General features: G+C 41.0%; 1 protein-coding gene across 4 annotated transcripts in view; it reads right to left on the bottom strand.

The window, feature by feature from the left end:
- Window positions 1-20,227: 20,227 nt before the first annotated feature.
- The window catches only part of tpra1 (transmembrane protein, adipocyte asscociated 1), a 51,672-nt gene continuing 46,158 nt past the window's right edge, over window positions 20,228-25,741 (bottom strand). For all 4 annotated transcript variants that reach the window (XM_061984704.1, XM_061984705.1, XM_061984706.1 and 1 more), the window contains exons 10-11: window positions 21,454-21,534; window positions 20,228-21,363 (exon numbers count right to left, since the gene is read on the bottom strand). In XM_061984704.1, coding sequence (XP_061840688.1) covers window positions 21,102-21,363; window positions 21,454-21,534 — 343 coding nt within the window. In that variant the 3' untranslated portion in view covers window positions 20,228-21,101. The remainder of the gene's footprint in view (window positions 21,364-21,453; window positions 21,535-25,741) is intronic.

Genomic DNA, 25,741 nt, shown 5'->3' with positions numbered 1-25,741 from the left:
TAGTGTTTTGTTTGTTTGTTTGTTTTTTTTACAACATTTTACGGTAAATGGAAAAACAGTACCAATGTTTTTTGGGGGTTTTACGTTAAAACCTGGCAGCTTAGTTACCAGAATTTTACTGTTAAATGAACATTGGTTTTTACAACATTCATGGCAAAACAGTACAAGTTTTTTTTTTATTCTGGCAACTTAGCTGCCAGTTTTTCTACCATAAAAACAAATGTACCGTCTTTCCATTTACAGTAATACACCGTTAAAAACAACAACCCTAGATTTTACAGTCAAAAACTGGCAGCTCAGTCAACACAATTTTACCGCAAAAAGCAGTAATATATGTGTGTGTGTATATATATATATATATATATATACATACATACATATATATATATACTAGGGGTGTAACGGTACACAAACATTTTGGTTCGGTACGTACCTCGGTTTAGAGGTCACGGTTCGGTTCATTTTTGGTACAGTAAGAAAACAACAAAATATAAAGTTTTTGGTTATTTATTTACCAAATTTGTAAACAATGGCTTTATCCTTTTAACATTGGGAACACTATAATAATTCTGCCCACGTTAATCCACATTAAACTGCCTCAAGTTGTTGCTCAGATTAAATAAAATTACAAAACTTTTCTTCTACATATAAAAAGTGCAACATTAAACAGTTTCAAGTCAAATCATCATGCTTAATTTATTACAGCATTTGGGAAGCTGATTTTTATTATGTAAATGTTATATTTTTATCAACATGTGATAGCAGGGACCCTGCCATTCAAAACTATGCTGCTGCATTTCTAATGATTAATGTAACTATAGCTGAAAAAATGGTACAATAGCAATAGGAGAGACTATTCATCCCTGAACACCATGGAGTTCATGTAGGCTTTATGATGCAGTTACATTATTATATCAACTATCAGAGACAGAAACTCTTCATTTAACATAATGTCCTTTTTTGCTGCTTCAACACAGCTCAATCAACACAGAAAAAGGTAAAGTGACAGGGCTTTGTCCGTAACACACACACACACCGCAAAATGAGCTAACGTTACGCTAAAAGCGAATTAGCCTTCACCTCAAACCAGGACTGCGAGCGAGCTGAACTGCCTTTTATATTTCTAGAAGGTCAACGGGCTCATAGTGATGTTACTAGTAGTTGACTGGGAGGTGTATATTATAATTTGGGGAGAGTCCGCTGCCTGATGCTTACCTGCTAAACGCTAAGCACTGACTACATGCGCTCTGAATACGCACTGATGATTGGCTGTTACCGCTATGGTTGTAACCAATCAGATGGTTGTGTGGGTGGGACAATGCTGGGTGCTGTGTAGAGCAGTGGTCCCCAACCAGTGGTCCGTGGATCGATTGGTGCCGGGCCGCACAAGAATAAAAAAAAAAAAAAATTAAAATATTTTATTAAATCAACATAAAAAACACAAGATACACTTACAACTTCTGCACCAACCTAAACAACATGTTGACGCCAGTGAGCTAATGTATCCTCCTATGGTGTGTCGTGAAGCATGTTTAGCTATTCCTTGTCCTCCAGTGATAATGCTACTTGTAAGAAACGTACTTTATTTGTCGCCATGGAGGCGAGGATTAGTGATTTAGAAGTAGCTAAAACATTGCCGACTGCAGCTGGACTTTAGCCGCTAGCTAGCCATGTTTTAAAGCACCTCTTCCTGAGGGTGTTTCAGTGTTATAACTTAACCTTTATCTTTACTTTACTCCATGCATTCTACTGAAGTGGCAAATTATGATGCGTTCAGTTTATCGCAGCACCAAGCTAACAATCTGAAAATTCCCGTCATATCAATTCCTAGATATGGTCGAAACTATTTAAAGTCCACTACGCATAATAAACGCAACATTATTAATATTGCTACTACGGATAATTCCAACAAAAACTCGTCAAAACAGCCCAATACCTATAATATGGGCTTTTTAAACATAAGATCATTGTCTCCCAAAACGTTATTAGTTAATGAGGTCATTAGAGACAACAATCTTAACGTCATTGGTCTTAGCGAAACCTGGCTCAAACCAGACTATTTTTTTGCGCTAAATGAGGCATCTCCTAACTATACGAGTGCACATATTGCCCGTCCCCTTAAAAGGGGTGGGGGGGTCGCACTAATATACAATGAAAACCTTAACCTTACCCCTAACCTAAATAATAAATCTAAATCGTTTGAGGTGCTTACTATGTGTCAAGACTAGGACTATGGTGTGGTTGGTTTTCTCGTGGTGCAAAGCGACTTGACTGGACACGACGTGAAGGTAAGGACATGTTTAATATTTTAACTCAAAAAGCTCAAAAAGGTATAAACCAAAGGCGCTCACAGCGGAGGTAAAAAAAACTTGGCTATGAAAACAAAAGGCGCACACAAAGGCGGAGAACAAACTTGACTACTGAAACAAAACTTGCAAACTATGGCATGAATAAAGAAAACTTACTTGGAACGAGAAAAAAGCATGAAAAAGAGCAGCATGGATCATCAGCATGAATAACAAGGGTGTGTAGAGGGTGATGTTTCCAGGAAGACAGCCTGGCAACTGGGAGCTTAAATAATAGTGACATGATTAGTGACAGCAGGTGCGTGACGCAAAATGTGAAAACGTGAGACAGGTGCGTGACATGAGGATGTGAACCAGGTGAAACTAATTGTTGCTATGGTGACAAAACAAACAAAAGTGCACAAAAAGTCCAAAAAAACCCCCGAACATGACTAAAACAAAACATGATCACACAGATATGACACTATGAGGTCTGTCACACCGCTGCCTCTCGACCTGGCTGTTATCTACCGACCCCCAGGGCCCTATTCGGACTTTATCAATGGATTCTCAGAGTTCGTTGCTGATCTAGTGACGCACGCCGACAATATAATCATAATGGGGGACTTTAATATCCATATGAATACCCCATCGGACCCTCAGTGCGTGGCGCTCCAGACTATAATTGATAGCTGTGGTCTTACACAAATAATAAATGAACCTACGCATCGCAACGGTAATACGATAGATCTAGTGCTGGTCAGGGGTGTCACCACCTCCAAAGTTATGGTACTCCCGTATACTAAAGTAATGTCCGATCATTACCATATAAAATTCGAAGTTCTGACTCATTGTCAACAGGCTAATAATAATAACTGCTATAGCAGCCGCAACATTAATGCTGCCACAACGATGACTTGCTGACCTACTGCCTTCGGTAATGGCACCATTCCCAAATTATGTCGGCTCTATTGATAACCTCACTAACAACTTTGACAATGCCCTGCTCGAAACCATTGATAGTATAGCACCGCTAAAACAAAAAAGGGCCCCTAAAGGGCGTACCCCATGGTTTACAGAAGAAACTAGAGCTAATAAATTATCATGTAGAAAGCTGGAACGCAAATGGCGCGCAACTAAGCTTGAGGTTTTCCATCAAGCATGGAGTGATAGTTTAATAACTTATAAACGCATGCTTACCTTAGCTAAAGCTAAATATTACTCAAATCTCATCTGCCTCAACAAAAACGACCCTAAATTTTTGTTTAGTACAGTAGCATCGCTAACCCAACAAGGGACTCCTCCCAATAGGCAGATGACTTTATGAATTTATTTAATAAGAAAATTGAACTCATTAGAAAGGAGATTAAAGACAACGCATCCCAGCTACAACTGGGTTCTATTAACACAGATACGACTGTATATACGACGGATACTGCCCTCCAAAATAGTCTCTCTCTTTTTGATGAAATAACATTAGAGGAACTATTACGGCGTGTAAATGGGATAAAACAAACATGTTTACTTGACCCACTTCCTGGGAAACTTATCAAGGAGCTTTTTGTATTATTAGGTCCATCAGTGCTAAATATTATAAACTTATCACTTTCCTCTGGCACTGTTCCCCTAGCATTCAAGAAAGCGGTTATTCATCCTTTGCTCAAAAAGCACCTAACCTCGATCCTGACCTCATGGTAAACTACCGACCGGTGTCCCACCTTCCGTTTATTTCGAAAATCCTCGAAAAAATTGTTGCACAGCAGCTAAATGAACACTTAGTGTCTAACAATCTCTGTGAACCTTTTCAATCCGGTTTCAGGGCAAATCACTCCACGGAGACAGCCCTTGCAAAAATGACTAATGATCTACTGCTAACGATGGATTCTGATGCGTCATCTATGTTGCTGCTTCTTGATCTTAGCGCTGCTTTCGATACCGTCGATCATAATATTTTATTAGAGCGTATCAAAACACGTATTGGTATGTCAGACTTAGCCTTGTCTTGGTTTAACTCTTATCTTACTGACAGGATGCAGTGCGTCTCCCATAACAATGTGACCTCGGACTATGTTAAGGTAACGTGCGGAGTTCCTCAGGGTTCGGTTCTTGGCCCTGCACTCTTTAGTATTTACATGCTGCCGCTCGGCGACATCATACGCAAATACGGTGTAGCTTTCACTGTTATGCTGATGACACCCAACTCTACATGCCCCTAAAGCTGACCAACACGCCGGATTGTAGTCAGCCGGAGGCGTGTCTTAATGAAATTAAACAATGGATGTTCGCTAACTTCTTGCAACTCAACGCCAAAAAAACCGAAATGCTGATTATCGGTCCTGCTAGACACTGACATTTATTTAATAATACCACCTTAACATTTAACAACAATTACACAAGGCGACTCTGTAAAAAATGTGGGTATTATCTTCGACCCAACTCTCTCGTTTGAGTCACACATTAAGAGTGTTACTAAAACGGCCTTCTTTCATCTCCGTAATATCGCTAAAATTCGTTCTATTTTATCCACTAGCGACGCTGAGATCATTATTCATGCGTTCGTTACGTCTCATCTCGATTACTGTAACGTATTATTTTCGGGTCTCCCTATGTCTAGCATTAAAAGATTACAGTTGGTACAAAATGCGGCTGCTAGACTTTTGACAAGAACAAGAAAGTTTGATCATATTACGCCTATACTGGCTCACCTGCACTGGCTTCCTGTGCACTTAAGATGTGACTTTAAGGTTTTACTACTTACGTATAAAATACTACACGGTCTAGCTCCATCCTATCTTGCCGATTGTATTGTACCATATGTCCCGGCAAGAAATCTGCGTTCAAAGAACTCCGGCTTATTAGTGATTCCCAGAGCCCAAAAAAAGTCTGCGGGCTATAGAGCGTTTTCTATTGGGGCTCCAGTACTATGGAATGCCCTCCCGGTAACAGTTAGAGATGCTACCTCAGTAGAAGCATTTAAGTCCCATCTTAAAACTCATTTGTATACTCTAGCCTTTAAATAGACCCCCTTTTTTAGACCAGTTGATCTGCCGTTTCTTTTCCTTTCTCCTCTGCTCCCCCCTCTCCCTTGTGGAGGGGGAGACACACAGGTCCGGTGGCCATGGATGAAGTGCTGGCTGTCCAGAGTCGGGACCCGGGGTGGACCGCTCGCCTGTGCATCGGTTGGGAACATCTCTGCGCTGCTGACCCGTCTCCGCTCGGGATGGTTTCCTGCTGGCCCCACTATGGACTGGACTCTTACTATTATGTTGGATCCACTATGGACTGGACTCTCACAATATTATGTCAGACCCACTCGACGTCCATTGCATTCGGTCTCCCCTAGAGGGGGGGGTTAACCACATATGCGGTCCTCTCCAAGGTTTCTCATAGTCATTCACATCGACGTCCCACTGGGGTGAGTTTTTCCTTGCCCTTATGTGGGCTCTGTACCGAGGATGTCGTTGTGGCTTGTGCAGCCCTTTGAGACACTTGTGATTTAGGGCTATATAAATAAACATTGATTGATTGATTGATACTTCTTAAACCAAAATGCGTCCATTCTCCCATTTCTGTCTACACACAATGGGTTCAGCAATAAGTTCCTAACTTTTCCTCTTATTCTTTCTTCCTAAGTGATTTCCTAAGGAGTCCATTCAAATTCATGAAGTGTTCTTAAACGGCCAAATTGTTCCCACCTGCTGTTCTTAAGTTGCTGAATGCCAAATGGTTAGCGCGTGTGTGTCCATACTTGCCAACCTTGAGACCTCCGATTTCGGGAGGTGGGGGCGTGGTTGGGGGCGGGGGGCGTGGTTAAGAGGGGAGGAGTATATTTACAGCGAGAATTCACTGAAAGTCAAGTATTTCATTATATATATATATATATATACACACACACATATATAAAAAATACTTGACTTTCAGTGAATTCTAGCTATATACATACCTGCCAACTTTTGAAATCAGAAAAACCTAGTAGCCAGGGTCCAGGGGTTGCAGGCCCCGGTAGGTCAAGGACAAAGTCCTGGTGGGGGGGGTTCAGGTTTCGCCCCCCCCCCCTCGACGCAAAATGATTATTAGCATTCAGACAGGTTAAAATGTTGCTAAAACCATCACTTTTCTATCAGCCACAGTGACTTTTCAAAACAAAAATATTACAGAAAAAATCATATGGGTTGATTGACATGTTTATTCTGTAAGCTAACTTCAATAGTTTGAAATTATTTTGACAGTTAATGCCAGTTATCCTGTCAACCTTTCACAAGACTTCAATTTGTTAATTGAAAGTATAAACAGTATAAACACTTTTTACAGTAAACAAATGGTAAAACAGTACTAAACAATTCCATAAAAAAAAAAATTGGTGTCATTATTAACTTTTTGTCCAAGCTTGTATAATCTACTGCCTTGTTCAATTGTAAAAAATATTCTGTGCCTAAAATTCACATTTCTATCACAATTATCATACTGTAAACATGGTAAGCTAACTTCATTAAAATGAATATTCCTGTCAATAGCATGGAATTACAATTCAAATGTAGTTTGTTTGTAAGCCTTTCAAAAGAATTCAAAATATGAAAAATTAATGAAAATTAATTTAAGCCATCAGACACTTGAAAAGTGGAACATCACATCTCTAATGTAATCATCTTAACTTTTCAACAGAAATAGCACTGCAAAAATATTAAGGACATACTTCTGTATTTTGGTAGTTATGCTGTCAACATTTAACAAGATTTCTTCAACTTGAACTTGAAAGCATAAATAGTATAAACACTTTTAACAGTATAACAGTACTAAACAATTCCAATAGATAACATTGGTGTCATTACCTTTTTGTGGCTAAAATCCAAATGTATCCAAAGAATCTGTTTGGGCGACGAAAAACGTTGAAAGTTTTCCACTTGTATCGCTAGCAACGGCATTAGACTTGTGTTTTTTTGTCCCAACGTGGACTTTTACATCGCTAATTCCTCCGTGTCCGATCGAAAAATCTTGTCTGCACAAGGTGCAATTCGCGTAGTTTTCACCCTTTTTGGAACGGATAATTATTCATTCCCGGATAAATAAATAAATGATAAATGGGTTGTACTTGTATAGCGCTTTTCTACCTTCAAGGTACTCAAAGCGCTTTGACACTACTTCCACATTTACCCATTCACACACACATTCACACACTGATGGAGGGAGCTGCCATGCAAGGCGCTAACCAGCACCCATCAGGAGCAAGGGTGAAGTGTCTTGCTCAGGACACAACGGACATGACGAGGTTGGTACTAGGTGGGGATTGAACCAGGGACCCTTGGGTCGCGCACGGCCATTCTTCCACTGCGCCACGCCGTCCCGGATAGGCTTTTGAATATTCTTCACGGAATGACTGCAGTTTTCTTTTCGGTTTAAGACTCATTTGCGATTTTTCTCCGGCTGATTCCATGATCATTCGCTCGTTTGGAAACAATGGCAACAGGTGCCTCGTGCTTGGCAGCGGTGCTATAAATAGCCTCGCGCATGGCATTCGGAATGGCCCGATAGGAAGTTACGGGAAGCAGTGTCGATTGTCATTGTTGTTACGCGATTTCGTGACTAAAACTTAAAAAAAAAATTATTTTTTTTAATTGATGAAAAACCGTATTTTTTATCACTGCAACCGTAACCCGGAATAGGTTGATGAAAACCGTACTAATTACGGGAAAACCGGAGTAGTTGGCAGGTATATATATATATATATATATACACACACACACACACACACACACACACACACACACACACACACACACACACACACACACACACACACACAGGTAAAAGCCAGTAAATTAGAATATTTTGAAAAACTTGATTTATTTCAGTAATTGCATTCAAAAGGTGTAACTTGTACATTATATTTATTCATTGCACACAGACTGATGCATTCAAATGTTTATTTCATTTAATTTTGATGATTTGAAGTGGCAACAAATGAAAATCCAAAATTCCGTGTGTCACAAAATTAGAATATTACTTAAGGCTAATACAAAAAAGGGATTTTTAGAAATGTTGGCCAACTGAAAAGTATGAAAATGAAAAATATGAGCATGTACAATACTCAATACTTGGTTGGAGCTCCTTTTGCCTCAATTACTGCGTTAATGCGGCGTGGCATGGAGTCGATGAGTTTCTGGCACTGCTCAGGTGTTATGAGAGCCCAGGTTGCTCTGATAGTGGCCTTCAACTCTTCTGCGTTTTTGGGTCTGGCATTCTGCATCTTCCTTTTCACAATACCCCACAGATTTTCTATGGGGCTAAGGTCAGGGGAGTTGGCGGGCCAATTTAGAACAGAAATACCATGGTCCGTAAACCAGGCATGGGTAGATTTTGCGCTGTGTGCAGGCGCCAAGTCCTGTTGGAACTTGAAATCTCCATCTCCATAGAGCAGGTCAGCAGCAGGAAGCATGAAGTGCTCTAAAACTTGCTGGTAGACGGCTGCGTTGACCCTGGATCTCAGGAAACAGAGTGGACCGACACCAGCAGATGACATGGCACCCCAAACCATCACCCAACCATGCAAATTTTGCATTTCCTTTGGAAATCGAGGTCCCAGAGTCTGGAGGAAGACAGGAGAGGCACAGGATCCACGTTGCCTGAAGTCTAGTGTAAAGTTTCCACCATCAGTGATGGTTTGGGGTGCCATGTCATCTGCTGGTGTCGGTCCACTCTGTTTCCTGAGATCCAGGGTCAACGCAGCCGTCTACCAGCAAGTTTTAGAGCACTTCATGCTTCCTGCTGCTGACCTGCTCTATGGAGATGGAGATTTCAAGTTCCAACAGGACTTGGCGCCTGCACACAGCGCAAAATCTACCCGTGCCTGGTTTACGGACCATGGTATTTCTGTTCTAAATTGGCCCGCCAACTCCCCTGACCTTAGCCCCATAGAAAATCTGTGGGGTATTGTGAAAAGGAAGATGCAGAATGCCAGACCCAAAAACGCAGAAGAGTTGAAGGCCACTATCAGAGCAACCTGGGCTCTCATAACACCTGAGCAGTGCCAGAAACTCATCGACTCCATGCCACGCCGCATTAACGCACTAATTGAGGCAAAAGGAGCTCCAACCAAGTATTGAGTATTGTACATGCTCATATTTTTCATTTTCATACTTTTCAGTTGGCCAACATTTCTAAAAATCCCTTTTTTGTATTAGCCTTAAGTAATATTCTAATTTTGTGACACACGGAATTTTGGATTTTCATTTGTTGCCACTTCAAATCATCAAAATTAAATGAAATAAACATTTGAATGCATCAGTCTGTGTGCAATGAATAAATATAATGTACAAGTTACACCTTTTGAATGCAATTACTGAAATAAATCAAGTTTTTCAAAATATTCTAATTTACTGGCTTTTACCTGTATATATATATATATATAAAAGAAATACTTGAATTTCAGTGTTCATTTATTTACACATATACACACACAGAACACTCATCTACTCATTGTTGAGTTAAGGGTTGAATTGTCCATCCTTGTTCTATTCTCTGTCACTATTTTTCTAACCATGCTGAACACCCTCTCTGATGATGCATTGCTGTGTGGCACGCACAAAAGTGCTTTCATCAAATGCACTAGAGTCTGGAATCTTCCATCTCTCCCTAGCATGGCCCAAACCGGTCAATCCTTGCTTCCTGAGGACGATCTTCACTGCCAAGCACTTGGTAGTCCACTACTTCTTCCCGGAGGCTATCCAGGTCCAATCGCAGCTGCGGCTTGGAACTTACAAGCGTATTTCTTCATCTTACTCGTCGTCGGCGTCGCCATGGCTGTATCTTCCTCGTTCTTCTGCTTCGTCTCCTTGTTGTGTGCGCAGTTGTGCTCTCTCTAAAAGCCGTAGATGTTATAACGTGATTGGGTAGGCACGATGTTTATATTGTGGGAAAGCGGACGTGAAAACAGGCTGTCCTCACTCAGGTCCGCATGGAGCTGGAGGGGGCGTGGCCTCCAGCTCCGGCTGTAAATCGGGAGAATATTTGTCCCGGGAGGTTTTCGGGAGAGGCGCTGAATTTCGTGAGTCTCCCGGAAAATTCGGGAGGGTTGGCAAGTATGTGTGTGTCTGTCATAATTTGCATATAAACACGCCCTTATTTCCCCAATATGCATATGTAACACCCTTAATTCTGTAATTTGCATAGGTAAACGCCCTTAATTCCCCATATAAGGGCGCAATTCCGGCGGAAAAGCCGAACATCACACACACGGAGAAAACAAACAGATTACAGAAGAGAAATGTTGTATTATCCCGCGGGGGAAATACATATTGTCAAAACGTAAGTTTAAGAAAGGGGGGACCGCTGAGGTAGCTTAAAGTGTTCAAATAAATATTCGTCACTTCCGGCAAATAGGTTTACATGGTCGTAAAATATGCGCTCTCTCCCCAGGGCACAACCTGCTGCATCTTGCAGAGAGTCCTGTTGGTCTTTTAAAGAGTCACCAATCAGTAAATCAACGCCCCGGTAATTGATGATGATGATGATTTTCTCTCTCTCTCTCTCTTGCTCGCTCTCTCCCGCTCCCTCTCTCTCCAAGGCCTGCTGCTTCTCAAAACTGAAATTAGAGGGATAAGAGCCGTTTAGGGCAAAGGTCACATTTTATTGGTTACCTGATTCTTCTTTTACTAAAGTATTTTGGACATAATTGACTGATAAATTAAAACTAAAGTGCAGTTAAATCAGAACAACACATTGTTTTCAGGGGATTATAGATCTGAAATGATGCAAGTTACTTGAATGAGAGAGGGTCAAAATAGCGTTTCAGACTCCAAGCTGCAAATTCGCACATGCACCACTGATGTCTTGTCAAGGTTGCACACGATGTACCGTATTTTCCGGACCATAGGGCACATCGGGTTATAATGCGCACTGCCGATTAATGATATTTTTTCATATAAGGCGCACCGAATTATAAGGCACATTAAAAGGAGTCATATTATTATTTATTTTTTCTAAATGTAAAAAACTTTCTTGTGGTCTACATAACATGTAATGGTGGTTATTTGCTCAAAATGTTGCATAGATGATGTTTTACACATCATCTTCAAGTCGCTTTCTGACAGTCTCTTCAGGATGCGCCATTTTGTGGGCGGTCTTATTTACGTGGCTCACCTTCGACAGCGTCTTCTCCCCGTCATCTTTGTTGTAGCGGTGTAGCGTGCAAGGACGGGCGTGGAAGAAGTGTCAAAAGATGGAGCTAACTGTTTTAATGACATTCAGACTTTACTTCAAACAGTAACAGAGTAGCATCATCCAGAAACAACACCGGAAATGTGTCCCGTGAAAAAAACGTCCGACCGAAACGCTCTAATAACTAAAGTTCCTTGGATGAATGATGTCATCTCACTACACCGGTATGTTTTAGCCCTTCCATTGCGAGTCTAGTGACAGATATAAGTAAGAAGTACTTTATATGAATTATATTATTATTACTTTATATGAATGTCCCAAAACAAGAAGATAGAGAAAAAGAAGAAGCTTATCGACTACGGCATCGGCACGGACTACAAAGGCGGACGTGTGCAATTTTTCAGGATTTTATGCAGACACTAAATACAGATCAGCAGGTACCAGAAGGTAAGAAAAGTTGGTTTTGCATAATACTGCGAAACAAAACGCCAGATAATATGTCTTACCTTATACACACACCATAATAATACTCCTATGTTGAAACACATCAAACGGTGCAGCCTGCACTTATCAATTATGTTTGACTGCCATCTACTGGTCGCACTTATTACACCATGTACCAAAAAAAATTGCTTCCAAGTGTGTAAGCTCAACCAAACGTATTCCTACATAAGGCGCACCGGGTTATAAGGCGCACTGTCGAGTTTTGAGGGAAAAAAAGGATTTTAAGTGCGCCTTATAGTCCGGAAAGTACGGAAGATCAAATCGAAATTAAAACTCTGAGCACTCACATTCTACAAATTTCTTCCTGCACTTCTGTGGTGGACGCTCTGGGCGGTTTTAAATCTGGAAACCCCGCCAAAGAAATACCAGGATACCTAGCAATATATTTACACTTCCTGTTATGAGAAACTCAATAGAAAGAACAAAACAAGAACCAATGCTATTAAGTTGATATCTTCAAAGAACATGTGTCAAACACAAGGCCCGGGGGCCAGATCTTGCCCACCACGTCATTTTATATGGCTCGCGAAAGCCTAAAGTTAATTTGTCTTTTCCTAATAAATGTAGTTCACTTTCCATTTTGACATAAAAAAATACATGTACTTTTAAACGTAATTTAATTTTACACACCAAACTTATTTTTTTGTTAAAATCAAAATAAGTACTTAAATATCGGCTTAATTCATGATTTTAAAGCAAGTTATCCATCAAATTGTGCCTTGTAAATACTATTTTTATGGTTAAAAAAACTGTTAGCTCAGTCGCCAAAATTTTACCGTAAATAAAAATACAACTGTGGTATCCTTTTTCTATTTACAGTAATACACCGTAAAAACAACAACCATCGAATGTATAGTAAAAACTGTACATTTTACGGTAACATTTTGGCAATTGAGCAGTTTTTTTTATTTTTTATTTAAAAGCTACTCTACAGATTTTTGTACGTAAAAACACATAATGTAAAACATGTGTTATAATATCATGAGGCAATTTATTGTGTGAATGCCCAAGCATTGCAGACACTCCACTCACCTTGGACAATCAAACTACCAATTTCATAAAAATTCTAGGAATTCCCACATTTTTCAAGCGTTTTTGACCATTCCACCTTCAAAACATTCTTCGTAGTTGGAACAACATTTTTCAAGCGTTTTTGATCATTCCACCTTCAAAACATTCTTCGTAGTTGGAACAACAAATGCTCCTATTTTTTTTTCGTTCAAATTTCCGGTTTTCCCGAAATGCCGGGAATTCCGAAATACTCATTCTCAATTCAAACTGTAACTAGGTCAACATTTTTCAACCGATCCCAAAAATTCCAACACCAACCCAATCATATCATTTAGGACAATTGTGCTAGTATTAATATTTATAGAAATTCTTTACATTTTGTTGAACTCGTATTTTTTTTAATCTATTTCATTAAAGCGCAAGTGATATTGTGACGCCAAAATGGATGTTTAAAAAGCGGAGTTACACGTTTTTGCGGGCATTTAACATGCTTGTATCATAACTTTAATTCTAAATGATATATTGCGAGAATCGAACTGAATCGAGACTCGTGTTTAAGGCTGCAGCTAACGATTATTTTTCTATCGATTAATCTATAGATTTTTTTCGATTAATCGGTTAATCTATAGATTATTTTTTTCGATTAATCTATAGATTATTTTTCCTTTTACCGATTATTTTTTTTATTTAAAATGAAGATGAAAAAATAAATGTAGGCGAGTTTTTTCAAAAGGCATGGCTTTTATTTACAAAAAAAAAAGTATGGCCACTCAGTCAACATTGACAACAACATGACAAAATATTCTGTAACAATGTAAACATTTAACAAAATTAAAAGTAGCTTATTTGCTTTTAATGTGCAAATATAAAAGTAAACATCCAGTGCAAATCTTAATATTCTGCAATAGTATAAGCATTTCAAAAGTAAAAGTATTGCTTATTTTGCTTTAAAATGTGCAAAAATAAAGATAAACATCCAATTCAAAAAAGTGCAAAACGGAAATATTCTGTAACAGTGTAAACATTTCAACAAAAGTAAAAGTATTGCTTATTTGCTAAAATGTGCAAAAATAAAGATAAACATCCAATACAAAAAAGTGCAAAACGAAATATTCTGTAACAACAGTGTAAACATTTCAACAAAAGTAAAACTTTTGCTTATTTTGCTTAATAACCCAACAATGATAGTATGATTAAAGTGAAAGTTAATTGTTGGTTTGTACATAGTATACGTAATTGTTAATGTTGTAAAAGGTATTTGCACAACTAATTAACGTTAGCGTTAAAGAGGAGCGCGTCTTTGTAAACACTGAACAGGCACGCCAAACGCTCCTCTCAGAGCGAAACGGTGCTTTAGTTTATGAATTTACAACGCAGATACAAATGACACATTCATGTTTTTGTGTAATGATGACAACGTATACTCACGCGGACGATTGACTAGTTGATGGTGATGGCAAGAACGCTGCCGTTGTGCTGCTATGATAGGCCATTTCCGCTCGACACAGTGTGCATAAAACAACATTATTAGCAGAGGTGGGTAGAGTAGCCAGAAATTGTACTCAAGTAAGAGTACTGTTACTTTAGAGATTTATTACTCAAGTAAAAGTAAGGAGTAGTCACCCAAATATTTACTTGAGTAAAAGTAAAAAGTATGTTGTGAAAAAACTACTCAAGTACTGAGTAACATACACACACATATCATATATATATATATACACACACACACACACACACACACACACACACACACACACACACACACACACGTATATATATATATATATATATATATGTGGGAAAAAAAATCACAAGACTATTTCATCTCTACAGGCCTGTTTCATGAGGGGGTTCCCTCAATCATCAGGAGATTTTAATGGGAGCATTCACATACCATGGTTTATATAGGGCACAGAGTGGGTGGGTACAGGCTGGCGTAGGGGCGTGGTGATTGGCTCATGTGTTACCTAGGAGGTGTTTCCGTCTGTGGCGGCATGCTGTTACAATTTCGCTGCGCTTGTTGAGGGATGACAGGTCTGGACGGTAAATAAACAGTTTCTCTTTCAAGCATAGGTTGCATCTTTTATTACCACTATTGTAAGGTGTGCTGGATGCAAGAATTTGCCATGTTATTGAATATTCAACATTATTGTCTTTGAGGTCCCAAATGTGTTTGCTGAGTTCTGTGGTATTCCGCAGGTTTTGGTTCCTGAAAGAAGCCTTGTGATTGTTCCATCTGGTTTTGAACTCTCCCTCGGTTAATCCTACATATGTGTCGGATGTGTTAATGTCCTTGCGTGTTACCTTAGATTGGTAGACAACTGATGTTTGTAAGCATCCCCCGTTGAGAGGGCAATCAGGTTTCTTTCGGCAGTTACAGCCTTTGTTGGTTTTGGAGTCGCTCTGTCCGGGGGCCGACGGCTCATTTGCAATTGTTTTGTTGTGGTTTGAGATAATTTGTCGTATATTGTTCATACAGCTGTAGCTCAATTTAATGTTGTTCTTGTTGAATACTTTTCTTAGGGTGTTGTCTTTGGGAAAGTGTTTGTCAATCAGATTGAGGAATTTGTGTCCAATGTTAGTTGAGACGTTTTTGCTGTATGGGGGGTTGTACCAGATGATGTCGTTTCGTTTTCTGTTCTTTTTTGGTTGGTTTCCTGGCGTGGGTTCATAGGTGAGGGTGAAATTGTATCCGCTTTCATCAAGGGCTTTTTGGTACGGGGGGGTTGCTTGGTCAAATTCAGCTTTGCTAGATGACAGCATCGATAGCCTTTTATTAATTCCGGTAGGTATTCTTTTCGTGGTGGTGGGTGGGTGGTTGCTGTCATGGTGCACGTATTGGAGTGTTGTGTTGGGTTTCGTGAATGGTTGGTAGCTGTTATTTCTCAGGTTGAAAGTGACGTCAAGGAAGTTGACGATTTGCTTGTTGGCTTCAATCGTGATCCGTAGGCCGTTCTCTTTGAAAATTTGGCATATGCGCTTCTTGGTATTCTCGCTGCTCCTTGGCGAGGCGCGACACACTGCCAGTCCGTCATCACGGTAAATACCAAGGTTCAGATTGAGGCTAGCGAGCTGGGAGAGGAGGAAACTCCCAACGAGTTCACACGTTTCTGCTCCGTCAAAACTTCCCATAGTGACGTCAAATGTTGCATTGTTCTTTTTTTGCCATGGTGTAGCAGCAGTAATTAAATGGTTCAACAACATCCAAGACAAACAACAGCACAACTTTATCTCCTTTGATATCGAAGAATTTTACCCTTCCATCACGCAAGACCTACTGACTCAAGCACTAGACTTCGCCTCAGACTACGACTCAATCACAGGCAACGAAAGAAACATCATCATCCACGCAAAAAACTCCATTCTCATCCACAACAGTACACCATGGCAAAAAAAGAACAATGCAACATTTGACGTCACTATGGGAAGTTTTGAGAGAGAGTTTCCTCCTCTCCCAGCTATATATATATATATATATATATATATATATATATATATATATATATATACATACGTTGATATATACAGTATATAATTTATATTTATTTATTTTGCCGTTTTTGTTTACATGTTAAAGGTGTTTTAATAATTATACATGCATGTTTAACATATAGATTCCTTTCTTTCATGAAGACAAGAATATAAGTTGGTGTATTACCTGATTCTGATGACTTGCATTGATTGTAATCAGGAAGCAGTGCTGGTAACGTCCACGTTTTCAAATGGAGGAGAAAAAAAGTTCCTCCTTTCTGTCTAATACCACATGAAAGTGGTTGTTATTTGGCATCTTATTTGTCCACCTTCCATATTCGTTTTTATACCCTTTACAAGAAATACATTGGCGGCAAACTCCGTAGCTTGCTAGCTTGTTTGCGCTGGCTTTCGGAGACTCTTATTTTGAAAGCGCAGGCGCGATGGAGCGGGACTTTTATTGTGAAGACAGGAACTGTGCAGTCAGTCTTTACGGTTGAAATAAAAAAAGGGTCTTTTTTCCTTCACACTTTTGATTGATTGATTGGAACTTTTATTAGTAGATTGCACAGTACAGTACATATTCCGTACAATTGACCACTAAATGGTAACACCCGAAGTTAGCTCGGAGCCAGTCAGGTCATGTGACCCCTGGCTCTGTTTGATTGGTCCAACGTCACCAGTGACTGCATCTGATTGGTGGAACGAAGTGAAACGTCACCAGTAAGGCAGGCACTTTGAAGGTCTGTCTGACAGACCAAAACAAACAAAGCGTGCATTATCAGATCGATAAAAATTAGTAGCGAGTAGCGAGCTGAATGTACCGGTAGATAAAAGTAGCGGAGTAAAAGTAGCGTTTCTTCTTAGGCCGTTTATTGAAATACTCCCACACTTTTGACGACTTTTGGCGTGCTTTTTTCCCCTCGCTCGCACCGCTCGCATCGTCTGCTTTGCGCTCCGCCATGACGGTAGTGTGACGTAAATATGCGACGCGTCGACGAACAAAAACGTCCTCGACGTATTTACGTAACCGATGACGTCGACGCGTCGTTTCAGCCCTACTCGTGTTGAATCGAATCGTGAGTTGTTGTAAGACTCCCATGCGTAAAAAGTATGATGTTTCTAATGCTTTGGTTGCCTTGGTTACACTGGAGAGGCAAAATATTACAAAATCCCAAACCAGTGTAGTTGCACGTTGTGTAAATGGTAAATAAAAACAGAATACAATGATTTGAAAATCCTTTTCAACTTATATTCAATTGAATAGACTGCAAAGACAAGATATTTAATGTTCACACTGAGAAACTTCATTTTTTCTTGCAAATAATCATGAACTTAGAATTTAATGGCAGCAACACATTGCAAAAAAGTTGTCACAGGGACATTTTTACCACTGTGTTACATGGCCTTTCCTTTTAACAACACTCAGTAAAGTACCGCCTGAGGGATCCAAGGTCCGTAATATCATCGCTTACGTGCAGTGATTTCTCCAGATTCTCGGAACCTTTTGATGATATTACGGAGCGTAGATGGTGAAATCCCTAAATTCCTTGCAATAGCTGGTTGAGAAATGTTGTTCTTAAACAATTTGCTCAGGCATTTGTTGACAAAGTGGTGACCCTCGCCTCGTCCTTGTTTGCGAATGACTGAGCATTTCATGGAAGCTGCTTTTATACCCAATCATGACACCCAGCCTGTTCACCTGTGGGATGTTCCAAATAAGTCTTTGATGTGCATTCCTCAACTTTCTCAGTCTTTTTGCCACTTGTGCCAACTTTTTTGAAACATTTTGCAGGCATCAAATTCCAAATGAGCTAATATTTGCAAAAAATAAAGTTTCTCGGTTGGAACATTAAGTATCTTGTCTTTGCAGTCTATTCAATTGAATATAAGTTGAAAAGGATTTGCAAATCATTGTATTCTGTTTTTATTTACCATTTACACAATGTGACAACTACACTTCTTTTGGGGTTTGTAGAAGTACTGTACTAGTATGATCAGCTGCAGTTCCCTCCATGAAAAGTGTCTCTCCAGAAATAAACGTATTAGTGTTGACTATAAAATATGACCATTTAAAAGTCTACAATGTATTAACAATGAGACATGTAGTCAGTTTCCTTTCATTACATTGTAAGCTAGTTGTTCTGTAATAGGGGTGTCAAATATGCAATGGTGTTTGAGTGGGTAAGAGCAGGTTCAAGTGAGGACAGCCAACCGTAACGTCGGTTTAAAAAAAATGATAATAAATAACTAGATGAGGCAATTCCTGAAGGAATCACGTGTGAATGCTCCAATGCTGAAGTTGAACTGAAATCCTGGATTTATTTTTAGAATTGTTGGAGTACACAATTCCTGAACAGGCTGAATATTTTGAAGTTGGAACAGTTTGAATCAGATGAAAAATGTGGAAGTTGTGGAACTTTGAAGAATGTACCGTTGATTTCAATGGGAATTTCCCAAAAATTTGGGGATTTCGGGAAAAGCGGGAATTTTTTTGATAATGGTAAAAAACTTGAATGGTCTGAATGAGTTGAAATGGTTGGTGTTGGAATTTTTCAAATCGGTCGAGAAATGTTGTAGTAACATGTTGAATTGAGAAATGCTATTACGGAATTCCGGGAAAACCGGGAATTTTTCCAGTTCAAAAAACAACTTTGGTTTTTTTTCTGATTAAGAGGAATGTTTTGACGGTGGAACGGTTGAAAAACATTGAAAAATGAGGAAGGAGTAGTCGCCATAAAAAGGGTGGAAATAGGGCTTTGGAAAACCAGGAATTCTGGAAAATACTGGAATTTTTTTTAACTTGAAAAAATTTAGTTAACATTTCCAGGGTGGTGGAATATGTTGAAGGTGAAATGGTGGGAATAGGTTGGAAAATGTGGAAATCGTGGAAGTTTGAAAAATAGCCAATTCATTTTTAATGGGAAAAAATGTCCCAGAAACCCTGGAATTCTGTGAAATCTGGGATTTTTTTTGCAATTTGTCAAGGGAAAGCCCGCGATTCCCGAAAAGGCTGAACAGTTTGAATCGAGTGAAAAATGTGGAAGGTAGAATGCGCCAAAATCAGGAGAAGTTTAATAATAAAAACCATATGTGTGAACCATGAATTGATTTACGTTAAGTTGAAAAACTAATTCGGGTGTTACCATTTAGTGGTCAATTGTACGGAATATGTACTGTACTGTGCATTCTACTAATACAAGTTTCAATCAATCAATGTTTTGGAGCATTCACACAATAAGTAAATATTTTCCCTTAATTAAAATCTAACAACAAGACGACTACCGTATGAAGAAAACTGATAAGTTAGTTACCGTACCTTCACTCCTTCAATAACGTTAACTTTCTCCCCTTCGTCCAGTCCGAAAGACACTATCCTCGCCGCACTGCCATTCCCTCCATGTCGAGCACCTTTTTTGTCCCACCTGGATGTTTTTGAGGGGATTTAATTCATTTTTGACGCCTGCCCGTGAGACATTTGTTTGACTCGCAGCTCGACACCGCTGTTGAAAACGGTCCAATCAAGGTCGCTGTGGCCATGCAGTATCCTCGACGCTGATTGGTCGGATCAAATAATAGTGACGTTTTTGTATCAGATGAGCAGAGGGGGTCGATGGGTAATATAGTCCATTAGTAACGCTGACGGTTAATGTCCAATTAAAATATTTTATTTCCAAATAGCATTATTTAATTTAATTAAATACGACTCTTCGGTATTTCTTCTAATTTAATAATGACTTCGAATTATCTTTTAAATTTAAAGTTTATTTAAGAAAAAAGACTCACCATCTACAACAGATGCAGACCATGAAAACGGATCAAGTTTTATTCTTTATATATCATGTAAGCATTTGACAGGTAATTAACATTCTTCATTTGATGTCCTCACATAAACAGATTGACAAAATGCATCCCAAAACTAAAAGCTAATTTCCCAGTCCCCTCATTAAGCACTGTTCGGCTAAAAATAAAACGTCAAATCGAGAATGCTGTGTCGCCGCACCATAATTAATACATTCAAACATAACCTGCATGTAGAAGGCGTACTACAAGGTTATCACTGGGAATATTATGTGGTTCAATGCAGTGATTTTTATTCTAATATACACCAATAACTTCCAAAAAACTCACGAGTACCCATCTTAAGCAAAATGCACTGCCAGCTTAGATAAAAGCAACAAGTTTGGCATCAGTAAGTTGTTAGAAACAGATCAATACTTCCGTTAGAAGTAGGAATGTCAAGCTCCAAAATAAATAGCAGAAAAAATAGTTGAGACTGAATTGCTCAGTGTTGGTAGACTGTAGGTGACTTTCATTTTACACAACAATACTTAACACAACAGCAACTAGTTGACCATCTAAAATGTACCAGTTCATAGCACAAAACCTTGCCTGGTGTATTGGGACATGACAACAATAAACACGGGAGTTGAACTGAAACACTGGGAATGCTCGAGTTTCTAAAATAATGTTAAGACTTGTGAAATGAAGAAATCTTCCTCATTGAGGGCAGACCGTGCTCCAGCAGCTTGCGTGCTGGGAAAAAGGGTTATAAAAGCATCCATTCACAGACCTCCACTTGAGTGATAGAAAAAGGTCCCGCCTCGCTTGTCCCATGTGTCAAACTATGTTGCTCTAACACCATCCTTACACACTTTCCAGTCCAGGTAAAGGGAATTAGACATTAATAGGTCTCCAGCGGTCAGCTTCGATGCTGTTGATGCTGCTGGACCCATAGGGTCCGGAAGCCACGTCGTCTAGGTATGCTCCCGCTGTTCCTGCACTGGACCCGTCGAACTGGGTGGAGGAATAGTACAGGCTCTGGTCAGTGAGCTCCTTGCGACCCAGGTTGGCGGCAACGGTTGGGGGAAGGTTGACGTCGGTTTCGTCGGGCTCATCCATCTGGGACTTGTAGGAGAACAGGATCTTGGGTTCGGAGCTGCACGGGGGACACCAAATCACCAGGGCTTTAATGGTTTAAAATTAAACGGCGGAAACAACTTCAATGTCTGGGATTTGTCTGACGTACCCAAAGAATCCTTTGAGGAATGTGACGTAGATGAGTGGCGCGAAAGCCGAGAAGTACAGGAAGGTGGTGACGTCCACGCAGCTGATTCACAAAGACACAAACACTTGGTGTTCAACACTGTCAATCAGGCCTGGGCAATTACCGGTATTTAGACTCGGGCGGCCAAATTTAGAGAATGCTAAAAACGTTATGACAGACCACCTTGAAAAACGGAATGGTAAATTTTTTTTACTGAATGAGACACCCAGAATGTACATGAAAATAAAGAATGTGGGATTTACAATATTAACTATGAAGGATAAAACACTGAATATTGACAACATATGAACGACACACCCCCACTCAATCGTCATTATTTACAATCAATCAAAATGCAACAAAAATGTAACAAACAGCGAAATATGAACGCGAAGGGTAAAAAAACCCGCCTACAATCTGACATATCTGATATATCACTAAGCTTTAGAACTTTGTTGTAAAAATCTCCTTCCGCATTTGTCCCTGACACCTGTATTTCAGGCTGGCCACTCTGGAAACACTCTGTGCAAACGCTACCCACCCACACTACTTGGTGCCTCGTCTGAGGTGCTGTGACTTAAGATGACCATAGTAACTAATTAGATGACCATAGTAACTAATTACATTACCATAGTAACTAATTAGATGACCATAGTAACTAATTACATTACCATAGTAACTAGTATATCATGCAAAAGCGCAGATTCCAAGCATTGAAATACTTTGTATAGTTCAAGACTTACGGTCATTTTAAAACTTCACAGCACATCAACATGGCAGCTACACTTTCCATCTTAAAGATCTAAAAAAATTATTTGGGAATGTCCGGCGGGCCAGATTGAAAAACCTAACGGGCCGCATTTGGCCCCCGGGCCTAATTTGCCCAGGGCTGCTGTAAATAGTGGCAAACCTGCGCAAAGTTAAATTTTTCAAACAAAAAAAAATACAACAACACAATCGCTTTGTTTATGTTACAATTAGTGGTTTCACAGAACTAGGGATGGGAATTGATACGATTTTTCCGGTTCCGATTCCACTTACGATTCGGTTCCTTAACGGTCCTCTTATCGATTCTCATTAGTAAGTAAGTAAGTAAGTACATTTTATTTATAAAGCGCTTTTCATAGATAAAATCACAAAGCGCTGTACAAAACATATGTGAAGTAAAACAACGATTCAATGAATACAACAATATCATAAAAAGGATACAAAGTGGATTCAAATGGTAGTAAAAGGTGCATTAACTAAAAGCTTTACCAAAAAGAGAAGTTTTCAAATGTTTCTTAAAAGTGTCAATACAGTCAAGATCACAGAGGGACTGGTGCAAGTTGTTCCAGAGTCTGGGAGCTATAGCCTGGAATGCCAGGTCTCCACGGGTTTTAAAATGAGTTTTTGGGATCTTTAGAAGACCCTGGCCTGAAGACCCTGAAGAGTAGGGGCATAACAAGTCAGTGATGTACTGAGGGGCCCCACCATGCAACGCACGGAAAGTCAGGACTAAAATCTTCCTTGTTGAAACGAGTGAAGAGAGAATTGCAATAGTCAATACCAGATGAAATGAACGCGTGAATGATCATTTCCAGAATTGGAAAGAAAGAGGAATAAAAAGCTGGATTAGCCTCAATGTTGTCGAGTTTGGAGGTCACATGACCTTACGAAGCCTACAGTGAGGTCACATACGTAGCATAGAAGAAAAAAAAAGGTATGTTTTTGAAAATGAATGTAATAAATATTCTTCTGTAGAGTTAAACAAAATAAATCATGTGCAAATTACACAAGAATAACATTTAGTACCCTACAAAAGTTGGCACCCTGTCGGCAGTTTGCAATCAGCCCCTTTAAAAGGGAACTGCACTTTTTTGGGGAATTTTGCCTATCGTTCATAATCATTATGAAAGACATGACTTTTATGGAACAAGACTTCTACGGTAATGCAACAACAAAGACTCAGATTCCCCTCGCCCGGACGCGTGTCACCGGGGCCCCCCTCTGGAGCCAGGCCTGGAGTTGGGGCACAGCCCGAAGAGGCAACGTAGGTCACCCCTCCAATGGGCTCACCACTCATGGGAGGGGCCATAGAGGTCGGGTGCAGTGTGAGCTGGGCGGCAGCCGAAGGCAGGGCACTTGGCGGTCTGATCCTCGGCTACATAAGCTAGCTCTTGGGACGTTGACTGTGACCTCGCTGGGTGGGAAGGAGCCTGAGCTAGTGCGCGAGGTGGAGAAGTTCCGACTGGATATAGTCGGACTCACTTCGACGCACAGCAAGGGCTCTGGAATCAGTTCTCTCGAGAGGGGCTGGACTCTCTTCCACACTGGCGTTGCACGCAGTGAGAGGCGACGTACTGGGGTAGCAATTCTTGTTTCCCCCCGGCTCAGAGCCTGCACGTTGGAGTTCAACCCAGTGGACGAGAGGGTAGCTTCTCTCCGCCTTCGGGTTGGGGGGACGGGTCCTGACTGTTGTTTGTGCTTACGCACCAAACAGCAGTTCAGAGTACCCACCCTTTTTGGATACACTCGAGGGAGTACTGGAAAGTGCTCCCCCGGGTGATTCCCTTGTCCTACTGGGGGACTTCAACGCTCATGTTGGAAACGACAGTGAAACCTGGAGAGGCGTGATTGGGAAGAATGGTCACCCGGATCTGAACCCGAGTGGTGTTTTGTCATTGGACTTTTGTACTCGTCACAGATTGTCCATAACAAACACTATGTTCAAACATAAGGGTGTCCATATGTGCACTTGGCACCAGGACACCCTAGGCCGCAGTTCCATGATCGACTTTGTAGTTGTGTCATCGGATTTGCGGCCTCATGTTTTGGACACTCGGGTGAAGAGAGGGGCGTAGCTTTCTACCGATCACCACCTGGTGGTGAGTTGGCTGCGATGGTGGGGGAGGATGCCGTACAGACCTGGCAGGCCCAAACGCATTGTGAGGGTCTGCTGGGAACGTCTGGCAGTCTCTCCTGTCAGAGAGAGTTTCAATTCCCACCTCCGGAAGAACTTTGAACATGTCACGATGGAGGTGCTGGACATGGAGTCCGAGTGGACCATGTTCCGCACCTCTATTCTCGAGGCGGCTGATTGGAGCTGTGGCCACAAGGTAGTTGGTGCCTGTCGTGGCGGTAATCCTAGAACCCGTTAGTGGACACCGGCGGTGAGGGATGCTGTCAAGCTGAAGAAGCAGTCCTATCGGGTTCTTTTGGCTCATAGGACTCCGGAGGCAGCGGACAGGTACCGACAGGCCAAGCGGTGTCTGGCTTCAGCGGTCGCGGAGGCAAAAACTCGGACATGGGAGGAGTTCGGGGAAGCCATGGAAAACGACTTCCGGATGGCTTCGAAGCGATTCTGGACCACCATCCGCCGCCTCAGGAAGGGGAAGCAGTGCAATGTCAACACCGTGTATGGCGGGGATGGTGTTCTGCTGACCTTGACTGCGGATGTTGTGGATCCGTGGAGGGAATACTTCGAAGACCTCCTCAATCCTACCAACACGTCTTCCTATGAAAAAGCAGTGCCTGGGGAATCTGTGGTGGGCTCTCCCATTTCTGGGGCTGACGTTGCTGAGGTAGTCAAAAAGCTCCTCGGTGGCAAGGCCCCAGGGGTGGATGAGATCCGCCCAGAGTTCCTTAAGGCTCTGGATGCTGTGGGGCTGTCTTGGTTGACAAGACTCTGCAGCATCGCGTGGACATCGGGGGCGGTACCTCTGGATTGGCAGACCGGGGTGGTGGTTTCTCTCTTTAACAAGGGGAACCGTAGGGTGTGTTCCAACTATCGTGGGATCACACTCCTCAGCCTTTCCGGTAAGGTCTATTCAGGTGTACTGGAGAGGAGGCTACGCCGGATAGTCGAACCTCGGATTCAGAAGGAACAGTGTGGTTTTCGTCCTGGTCGTGGAACTGTGGACCAGCTCTATACTCTCGGCAGGGTCCTTGAGGGTGCATGGGAGTTTGCCCAACCAGTCTACATGTGCTTTGTGGACTTGGAGAAGGCATTCGACTGTGTCCCTCTGGAAGTCCTGTGGGGAGTGCTCAGAGAGTATGGGGTATCGGACTGTCTGATTGTGGCGGTCCGCTCCCTGTATGATCAGTGTCAGAGCTTGGTCCGCATTGCCGGCAGTAAGTCAGACACGTTCCAGTGAGGGTTGGACTCCGCCAAGGCTGCCCTTTGTAACCGATTCTGTTCAAAACATTTATGGACTGAATTTCTAGGCGCAGTCAAGGCGTTGAGGGGATCCGGTTTGGTGACTGCAGGATTAGGTCTCTGCTTTTTGCA

Source organism: Nerophis lumbriciformis, linkage group LG23, assembly GCF_033978685.3.
Source record: "Nerophis lumbriciformis linkage group LG23, RoL_Nlum_v2.1, whole genome shotgun sequence".
Lineage (NCBI taxonomy): Eukaryota > Metazoa > Chordata > Actinopteri > Syngnathiformes > Syngnathidae > Nerophis > Nerophis lumbriciformis.
The sequence above is the reverse complement of the archived record's forward strand: the minus strand, read 5'-3'. Positions and strand labels throughout refer to the sequence as shown.